Raw genomic sequence first — 10776 nt, 5'->3', positions numbered from 1 at the left:
AAATTAAATTTATTTAATTAAAAACATATTTTTATCCCAACAATTGGACATCCAAGTTGGCATTTAAAACCAATTTGGATTGCCACGTAGGACTGCCGTTAGAGTGACAACTTCGTAACAAAACAAAAATGGCTATTTTTATAGTTTACCCTTATGAAATAGTAAGAAAAGGTTTATAGGGTAGATTATTAATGAAAGATAAATTATTAACGATTAATTAAGAATAAAAAGTACAGATGAGCAATGGTTGAGGAAGTAGTTTGATAGTTAGAAAAACTGATGATAATTTTGTTTTTGTAAATAAGATGAAAGTGATGGGAAAAAAGTTGGAATGTGATAGGCAAATGAGTCTTATATCCTTTCAATCTTGGGAAAGCCTACTTTTTAAAAACAACCAAAAAAAAATTGGTTTACCTTTATTCTTTCTCTTTTAGTAATGGTTTAGAAAGTTACAATTTATGCATGGTAGATTCACCACTCGTCTAGTCCATTCAAAACATTGGTACTTCTATATTCCTAATATTTTAGGGTAATGCTGAGTTCATACAATTTTACTCATCATTTGTCTAAACTAAACTAGCTCAGTTAAATTGATTAAGACTTGTCTATTTATTTAATCAAATATTCCAATGTTACTGCTGGTTTGATTACTCGGAACAAGGGAATGGAGAAATATACTTGGATTTATAACCATATATGTATCTGTAATTCACTGAAAAATGAAGAGCACATTTATATAAGTCAATTTGCATCCGATAGAGCCACATCCATCGTTGTAGCAGTGAAGTGCGGATGGATCCCTCCGCACGCCTATCATTTATTTATTTTGCATTCCACATATTCCGGTCAACTTGGAAGAATTCAATCGCACAACTTTTGTTAATGTTCGGGTGAAACCCAATTGGATATTTTTTAGGAATGCGGTGGCTGAGTGTAGTTATGGTCCTACAAGCCCAAAGCCGAACAGGCACACCACATGTTGAAGCTATCAAAGTAGGTGGGGGCGGTTGGCTTTATCCAATATCAATTTTAAACTTCATAAATGATAAAGAATTCTATACTACAAAAATTCCTCTACGCATATGTATATCTATATGCACATTATTTTGTGTGTGTATAACATCATTCTTTTTCTTCTTTCAGAAAATAAATGTTAGCAACCCCACACCATATCATCCTATTCTTCATCCCTCGGCATATATAACTTGCTTCCTTAAAAATATATAATTTGTTCATCCTTTTTCAATATATTTGACAACATTCCTTAACAAAATTCCTAACTTAAAATGTTTTTTTTTAATATTTGTAAAAATTAAAACCAATTAAGAGATATCAACTAATATGATGGATGGATTAATTTATTTATTTATTTAAGTAATGGTAAGATAAGATCAGATGGAATCAGAATATCAGGTCGTAAGTGGATCCGGATTCAGAATTTCTTTCACAACAAGGTTTCTAGCCCTATGTATGGTCATGAAACACAAATACAAATGCTCCTCTAATTCATCAAGTTGTTGAGTAAAGTTAGCATCGTTCTTCTTCAGCTGGCGCGCCACTTCTCCACTGGCTTGTAGTCGATCTTCTCCACCCGCAAGCCAAAACTTAACCATTGCACACATGTCCTCAAGTTCATCATTTAGCCGAGCCACTAGCCGACTAATTGTGTCCAGGTCTCTATTCAATATATAAGTTCCCTTAGCAGCTGCGTCCAACTGAGCCGACTCCCTTGCAAGTCTTCTCATGGAAGCCAGCTTAAGCGAAATAGCTACAAGACTCGGCGCAGCCACAAGCAATGCTAGAGCATGGGATGCAACTATTATAGTGAGTGAAGTCGTTAACGCCACTAGAAATAGGCCCGACCCGTGTTGTAAACTGCTCATTATTTGGAGCTTAGATCGAACCTTGTCTCGGCTAGACTCAAGCCGTTTTAGCAATTCACAACAACCGGCTTGAATCATGCTAACTTTACTCGAAGATGGAGCAGTTGGTTGAAAGGGGTTGGTTGAATTAGAGAATTCAAGTAAACAGGTGAGGATACCCGAAATTTCATTCCCAATCTCGAGGGCTTGAAAGGCGGCCCTAAAAGAACAGTATTTGACACGCGTACGGTCGATATCTTTTAGTAGGAGGCCACATAAGAGAGAAGCATTGGCTGTTTGGGAAAAATAGTCGGATAAAAGAGTGCGGGTTTTGGGTCGGTTCTGGGTCAAAGTAAGGATCCGAGTAACGGAGGGTTGGTCCGGATCCAATAGATGCTCAGCGAAGAGTCGATAAGAAGGAAGACGAGCTGCAGTGGTTGAATCCATGGGGCTAATACACGTGGCAAAATCCAAGTGGGATACTGAAAGAACACGTGCCCAAAACTCGTTGTATGATTCCGTCCGGAAGGCATTCGCGTATTCTTCACGAACATCAATGCTATTCGGGATAATTGTAGAGTTGCCACTGGATGCTGGGGAAAAAAATATGACTTTCTATTTACAAATTTTTAAGATGGAGATTTATATAATTTTTGAATTTCTTTGGTTATACTTGCAATTCTGTTAAAAAACTAAATATTTCAGTCACATTTTGAATTAAAATTAAATAATAATATATTTTAATTAAAATCTAATTGTAAAATTTTAAATATTATTTTATTTTAACCATAATATCAAATTTAGTTTTTAAAGTTTACATCTTTTATTAATTTAGCTGTTATTCCTTTTTAAATTAAATTTGACTCTTAACATTTTAAAAGATTCAAATTATTTTTTTAACAAAAATATTGACTAAAATATTAAAATTTTAAGCATGACAGGATACATGTCGATCCTTGTGTACTTCATGCTAATTTTTATGAACTTTTCTTTTATAATTTTGATTTTTATTTTAAAAATTCTTTTAATTTTAAAATCATTTATTGACTTAGCATATAAAAAATAGTGTCATTTCAACATGAAGTATATGTGGATTGCCACATCAACATCGTTAAGAAATTAATGTTTTAACCAATATTTCCGTTAAAAAAAGTAATTAGACTCTTTTAAAATATTAATGGCCAAATTTAGCACAAAAAATAATGGTAAGATAAACAAAATTGTAAACATTGAGGGCTAAATTTAACATTATACTAAAATAGATTTACTAGTTAGGCTAAACTTGACTGTATCTTTAAGCGCATTTTCCTCCAATTTATATTAGAGAAGGATTTATAAGTAAAGTAGATAGAAAAGAAAATGTAAAAAAAAAACACAAGTTTAATAACCCTAAATCATTCTTACAAGTAAAGTAAAAGTAAGATCAAGTCTGGTTGAGTTAAAGTGTTATGTAGAGAAAAATGTTTGAACCCCGAATGGTCTCAAAATTCAAAAATGAAAAATACTTCATCCCACCCGGAATGATTATTATGAAAATGGAAATGGGGGGTTTGGTTTGGTGTACGTACCAGTACATGGAAGAAGAAACTTGGTGATCCTTGCCCTAATTCTTTTCTTCATAATTTTGCCTCCCTCAACACTTATCAAATTTCAGAGACATCTTATTATATCAAATTTACTTCATATAGAAGAAGTAAATGAAAGGATATATTGATGTGGTGAGAATGAGGAAGAAGGCAGTTTATAATACAAGTTCCATTGGTGTTGTTTTGGTTATGCTTATAATGTAAGAAAATGGATGAATATAAAAGACTCTTCCTTTAATTTGGAAGTGAAGAATGGTCCCAAAAACTCTTATACTTGGAAGGCAAATAAGTAAGTTGCTTATTGCTTCTATTCTTAGACAAACCAAATTATTTTAAATTTGTGTCACATAAATACTCTTTTAAATTAAAATAGGTTGGGTTGGGCTTCAAATAAATTAACAGCCCATGAATCGATGCCTATGTACTTTCAGCTTTCACCCAGAACTGTGGTCTGTGGTTGGGTTAAGGACAGACCAAGAGTCCATCATACTATATAAGATGTTTTAAATATAAATATAAATATTCCATCCATCTAAACATGTGGTCCTTTCCGACCATTTACTTACTGTATGACATGAACCTTTACCACCCAAGGCTTTCAATTCGTTTGATATATCTTTATTCCTTCCCTCCAATCAAGATCCATCCAAAATGTGAGAAGATTTGACCCGACTCGAATTTTTTAACTTGAGATTTTTTAACCTTATTCTCAAACTCCCAACCCTTCCTCATCCTAATCCTTAATTCCCTTTTTCAATCCCTAATCCCAATCTCTAGTTCGTAAAAAGAAAACCCCTAAGTGCCGCTCACCACCTCCACCAATGACCTCCAATGCCACTACCCATCCCGCTCCAGCTTATCAACATTGCGACTTGCATCGTCCATCTTCCTGTTGCTTCCTTTGTCGTTGATGTTCACCACTGTTGCTTCCTCTATCGCCTTCTCCGCTCCAACCTTAAGTTGTCGCCGTGGCCGTCCCACTGATAATTTGCTTGGTATATATGCACCATACTTCCATTGCTTCCACACTCCATAGTTCATATATTTTGTTCTTTTCTTATTCTTATTATTGTTTTCCAAACCAAATTTGGTTTGCTTCAATATATTTGTTTTCCAAAAGTGGTAAAATGAAGATATCAATATTATAAAAAGATCGTTTTGCTTTTGTTCTTGTAGGTTTTGGTGCCAATGTGAATGTTGCTAAACCCAAAAAGGGTCAATCTGTTGCGATTTTCGAACTAGGCGTTGTTTGTCTTGCTGTGAGTTATTCTTGTCGCTTTGGTGCTATATTTTCATTTTCTTGGCGACTAGAAAGAGTGTAGGACTCATTTATCTTTAAGTCTCTGTTTTGCAATTGAGGCTGCCGAAGGAGCAAGAGTATTTGTTGCTTCAAGGATCATACTATATTTTTTTAATCCCCGGCTCTGCATTTTGATTTACTATAATAATACAAGTGAGGCCCGAGTCTAGCATATATAAAACGAGTCGGGCTTGAACAAAAGTTTAAGGTCATCTTTTGGGTTGGGCTTGGGCCTACAAAACAGGCCTAAGTTTTGGTCGAAACCAACTTGACCCATAAGCACTTCTATTTTAAACCAATTTAAGATGTTAAAATATATCTCACATAAAATTTGATGTTAAGTTGAATGATCTAAAATCGAATATTCCTTTTTTTTCCTTTTAACATTTTAGTTGTTTTTTTTTCCTATCAATTTATACCGCGTAATTTTTATTATCGATTTTATAAACAAAATATTTTTAGGCGAAATTAATGAAGGCTTCAAAATGTATATCAATGTCATTTTCTTTAAGGTTTTATTTGCCTCACCTATATTTTGATGTGAAAAAGAGTTATTGGTAAATAAACCTCGAGGATACAGTGAAACCCAATGGCTATCAACGCTTTGCACTGATAAAAATAATCTACTGAGCATTGAGTGGAGCATAACAAGAATATTAATTTCTATAAAGAACTTTTGTAATAATTATTCAATAATTATGACTATTTATTAATAATCAAGTGGCATAACATATGAGTTCAAGAACTAAAAATAGTAACAAATTTTAGGTAATAATCAAATGGCATAATTTTTTTTGTTATTTATAACTTTTATTTACAATTATCAAAACACTATTTTAACAGATTTGGTAATAAGTTACTTATTCATTTTGAATCAATTTTTTGGTATGAAAATTACTTAACAGAGTCCAGCGGTGCTATTTGATGAAATGAATCTTTCAACATTGCCTCCGATTCTTTACTGTTTTATATTATTTTGTAATTTTATAGTTTTTAAAATTTCTTTTGTAATGATCATAATTTAAATAAAATCTATAACTTTTACATTTTTTTTGCAATTTTATCTAATTTTTAAAAATAATTTATTTTTGTAGTTTTTATGCTTGTTTATAATATTTTAGAACATTTTAAAGTTGTTTTATAATATTTATCAAATCAACATTAATTTCATGTAGATTACATGTGTGGTATGAGATATAAAATTATACAAATTAATTTCAACGCCAGAGAGATTTTAAAACTGTTATAAAAAGAAATGAAGAAAGTGAAAAAGGTGAAAAGCGAATTAAAGATGATTCCCAAAATTTCATTTTCATACCAACCTTAACTTGATGACAATAACCACTCTCTGAAGTGATTAGCTGCAATTCAAGTATTCAATTACAGGAACACAATTCCCCATCTCCCTAATTAAACTCAACCCAACAGGGACCCACTTTCACCATAAACCTAAATATTCTATATTTTAATCTAATCCATAGGGCGATGCCGCTGATTCTAATTTTGATATTCATGCTTGATTTATATGCAAGCTTACATTTATTTTATATAATTTTAATTTGTCCTACTTATCCCAATATTATATAATAAAAACAATTATTGTCCTAAAATTAGATATTAACCAATTAACTCAACACTCGTCATTTCCTCAACTGAAGTAATATTATTTAATAATTAAAATTGAGTGTAATTACACAATTGTGACATATTTGAATAATTATTATAATTCATGTTGATATTCTGTTATAGCTGTTAGTTTGTTAGTCAATCTGTTATGCAGTAGGATCAAGAACAATTGCTATGTATCAGTATAAAAACATACGTAGTTATCAATCAGAGGATGGGAAAAGAATTATTATGTTGTTCATCATTCTTAGTTTTCTAATAATATTCTGTTCTCTAAATACCTTCTTTACTGAGTACTTTACATGGTATCAGTCACCCTCGGATGCAGTGTCAAATCTGCAGCCGCTATGGTCATGTGGCTCAACGTTGTTTCTATAGGTTTGACCGAGATTATGACGGTCCAAGCGGGTTCTCTTTGGCGCGGTGTACGTCTGGTCGTGGACGTTTTGGCCAATTTCGAGAGGAGTCGTCCTGGGCACCGTTGCGATCTGGTTATGGGGTTTCCTATTCGAACCCTAATTTTGGTGATGAAAGGGAATAGTCTGAAGCTGGGCTGCATATTGGATACGGTCCGTATGACCACCGACAGGTTAGGCGTGATGCTGGGCACGGTTTGGGTCGTGGTTTTGGGCGCAATATGGAGTGCAGTTTTGGGCCACAATTTGGACGTGTTGCACAGCCTGGTTTTGAGCGCCAGATTGGGCGTGGCTATCATGTGGGCCAACAGCAGTTTCAGCCTACTGCTGAGGTACACAGGACACCTGTTTTGAGCCACAAATTTGGGCCTAATAATAGTAATGGACTGCATAATGCCCAAGCTAATGTTGACCATGGGTTTGCACAAAATTCATCTGAGCCTAGTGCTCATGTTGTTAATCATGTTGGTGTTGATAGATCTAGCCAACCTATTGATCCCGGAGTTGCGTGGCAGACTAAGCCTCGTGCTCGAGTTTTTTATTATGATTCTGCTCAAGGTGTTGGCTTGCCCCAAATTTCAGATTTTCGTGTATCTGATTTTTCGTCGCCTACACAGTATGATTCAAATTTTGAAAATACTGACTTGTATATTCTTGTGCCATTAGGGTCCTCCTCTTAGTATCCCGATTCAGGGGCAACTCATCATGTTTGTCAGAACGCTTCCGGGTTAAATACAACGACTCCATATTCAGGTAATTCTTCTCTGGTTATGGGGGATGGTACCCCTGCTAAAATTTCATCTGTTGGTAATACAGTTTTGCCTACGACGAAGAGGTTATTACATTTGTCCAATGTTTTATATGTACCCAACATACGGAAGAATCTTTTGTTTGTCTCTCAATTTGCTACTGACAATAATGTTTTCTTTGAATTTCATCCGTCTTATTGTGTTGTTAAGGACATACAAACTTGAGAAATCCTATTGCGGGGCCAAGTATGTAATGGTCTATATCAGTTTTCGGTCACTTCGACAGCTCCATCTGGGTCCAGTTCTATGGCTCACAATGTCGAGGCTCAAAATTGTTCTTCTGCTACTGATGTTTTTACTTTGTGGCATAACAGACTTGGTCATCCGTCTGCTACATTTGTTAAAAATGTGTTTGATAAGTGTCAAATTGTTTTCAATAAAAAATGCCTTGATAATGTGTGTACTGCTTGTCAAAAAGGAAAAGCACACAAATTACGGTTTTTAACTTCTACTACTGAATATGTGAAATTGTTTGAATTGAGGGGCCTGCTCCTGTTGCTTGTGGGGAAAATCTTTATTATGTTTCGTTTGTCCACATGTGTAGTAGGTTTACCTGGATTTATCTAATAAAATGAAAGTTTCAAGCACTTGACTATTTTCTTCAGTTTTAAAAAATGGTTGATACCCAGTTTGGAAAGAAAATTAAAAAATTTCAAAGTGACTGGGGTGGTGAATTTCGTGCTTTCACAGTAGCTTTTGCGAGTCATGGGATTCTTCATCGGGTTTCTTGTCCACACACTTCAGAACAAAATGGGGTTGCAGAGCGTAAACATAGTCATATTGTGGAAACTGGTCTTACGTTTTTGGCTCAAGCTCATTTACCTATGGAATATTGGCGTTATGTTTTTTTGCAGTGCTGTTCATCTTATTAATAGCCTACCTACCCCGGTACTGAAAGTTCAGTCTCCGTATCAGATTCTGTATGGTCATGAGCCTACCTATGATCACTTGAGAGTGTTTGGTTGTTGCTATTTTCTGTACTTACGGTATTTTACGACACACAAAATGGAGTTTCGTTCTCATCCGTGTACGTTTCTAGGGTATAGCTCTCAGCATAAGGGCTATCAATGTCTCACACTGGAGGAAAAGATTATTGTTTCTTGACATGTCGTGTTTGATTAACGTCAAATTCTGTTTCAGTCGCCTGCTCAATCTGTTTCTCAATCATCTCCCAGTTTTCCTACCTATGTTCTTGTTGTTCGAACTTCTTCTCATCACAATATTGCAGAATCCAACACTAATCATGTCTTGCCACCAATGGCTACTCTTCTGTCCTCTACTTCAAACAGTCACTCTGATCGTTCTATTGCAGTTGAGTTACCAGATGTGGGTTCTTCAAGTCAGTCCATCTCTGTTGATTCACAGGCTGAATCAGGGTCTTTGAATTCTTCCACAAGCATCAGTCCGGTTCCTCAGTCTCAATTGTCTCCAGATGTTTCTTCTCTTCCTGTAGGCAACACTCATACTATGATTACTCGGTCGAAGGTAGGCATTTTTAAGCCAAATATTTTGTCAATCGATGTTACAGAATTTAAACCTCGCTCAGTGGAAGAAGCTCTTGTTCATCCGGAGTGGAAAAATACTGTTCAAGCTGAGTTTGATGCTTTGATAGCCAACGCTACCTGGGAACTGGTTTCACTACCCCCTGGTCAGAAAGCAATAGGGTGCAAATGGCTTTCCAAAATCAAGAAGAATTCAAATGGATCAGTTAATCGTAGAAAAGCAAGGTTGGTAGCAAAGGGGTGCTCTCAGGTTCCTAAGTGTGATTTCAAAGAAACATTTAGTCCAGTAGTCAAACCTGCTACGATTAGAACCATTCTATTTGTTGCTGTATCTAGCGGCTGGAGTCTTCGTCAAGTTGATGTCAACAATACTTTCTTAAATAGAGATTTGACTGATGAAGTTTTCATGCAGCAACCTCCAAGATATGTTCAATCTGGCCCAAATGGTGAGAATCTGGTTTGTTGTCTGACGAAAACTTTGTATAGTTTACGACAAGCTCCTTGTGCATGGTTTGAAAAGTTGAAACAGTTTCTTATATCTGCTGGTTTTGTCATGTCTAAAGCTAATGCATCCTTGTTTGTTAAAGTTTCCAACAAGTCTGCTATTTATATCCTGGTTTATGTGGATGATATTATTATTACTGAAAGTTTGACTGATGAAATTAATTGATTTATTCAACAACTTCATAGTAAGTTCTCTCTAAAGGATATGGGGGAGTTTTATTATTTTTTGGGTATTGAGGTTAGCAGGTCCTCATCTGGCAGTCTACACTTGAGTCGGCACAAATACATTCGAGATCTTCTAGACAAAAGTTCTCTCTCCAATGCTATGGTTAGTTCATTAACTCTGTTTAAAGATGACGGTGATCGACTTGCAGATCCTACTGAGTACAGAAGTTTAGCTGGTGCTCTTCAATATGTGGTTTTAACTCGACCAGATATTGCCTATGCTGTGAATCGTGTGTGTTAGTTTATGCATGCACCTACTACAGTTCATTTGACGGCTTTGAAAAGTATCTTGCGGTATTTAAGTGGTACCATTACGCATGGGTTGGTTTTTCATATGTCTGATAGACTGTCGTTAGTTAGGTATGTTGACACCAACTGGGGTCTTGATTTTGATGATCGTCGTTCTACTACGGGATTCTGTGTATATTTTGGTCATACACCTGTTTCACGGTGTTCCAAGAAACAACAAGTTGTGTCCCGGTCTACAGCAGAAGCTGAATATCGAAGTTTAGCTGCAGCATATAGTGATGTTACGTAGTTAGTGTCTCTGCTGACAGGGTTACAAATTCGTTCGGTTAATTCTCCAACGATTTGGTGTGACAATTCTAATGCAATCGTTGTTACAGCTAATCCAGTTTTACACTCTCAATTCAAACATGTTGAATTAGATCTATTTTTTATTCATGAGAAAGTGGCTGACGGGTCTCTTGTTGTCGGGAAGTTCCAGCTTGTGATCAAGTTACTGACATTTTCATTAAGCCTTTGTCTCTATCGTTGTTTACTCGATTTCGAAGTTTGCTTCGGGTGTTGCCTCTCGAGAAGCTGGGTGAATGTTAATATTATGTTATAGCTGCTAGTTTGTTAGTCAATCTGTTATGCAGTTGGATCAAGAACAGTTGCTATGTATCAGTATAAAAACATACGTAGTTATCAATCAGAGGATGGG

General features: G+C 35.3%; 1 protein-coding gene across 1 annotated transcript; it reads right to left on the bottom strand.

Moving 5' to 3' along the window:
* Positions 1-1349: 1349 nt before the first annotated feature.
* LOC105800124 (UPF0496 protein At3g49070) lies at positions 1350-3576 on the bottom strand. Its single transcript, XM_012631052.2, has 2 exons — positions 3431-3576; positions 1350-2455 (listed from the first exon to the last, which is right to left on the bottom strand). The coding sequence occupies exons 1-2, from the start codon at positions 3480-3482 to the stop codon at positions 1410-1412; spliced, it is 1098 nt and encodes a 365-aa protein (XP_012486506.1). The 5' UTR covers positions 3483-3576; the 3' UTR covers positions 1350-1409.
* Between the last annotated feature and the right edge of the window lie 7200 nt (positions 3577-10776).

The sequence above is a fragment of the Gossypium raimondii genome, chromosome 9, assembly GCF_025698545.1.
Source record: "Gossypium raimondii isolate GPD5lz chromosome 9, ASM2569854v1, whole genome shotgun sequence".
NCBI classification, from domain to species: Eukaryota; Viridiplantae; Streptophyta; class Magnoliopsida; order Malvales; family Malvaceae; genus Gossypium; species Gossypium raimondii.
The sequence above is the reverse complement of the archived record's forward strand: the minus strand, read 5'-3'. Positions and strand labels throughout refer to the sequence as shown.

What these genes read in the sequence shown, in the direction of transcription:
- LOC105800124 (XM_012631052.2), bottom strand. Translation starts at nt 3,482, where the DNA reads ATGAAGAAAAGAATTAGGGCAAGGATCACCAAGTTTCTTCTTCCATGT. An exon ending in GTTTCTTCTTCCATGTACTG is followed by an intron (nt 2,456 to 3,430) that starts GTACGTACACCA and finishes TTTTTTCCCCAG; the next exon opens with CATCCAGTGGCAACTCTACA.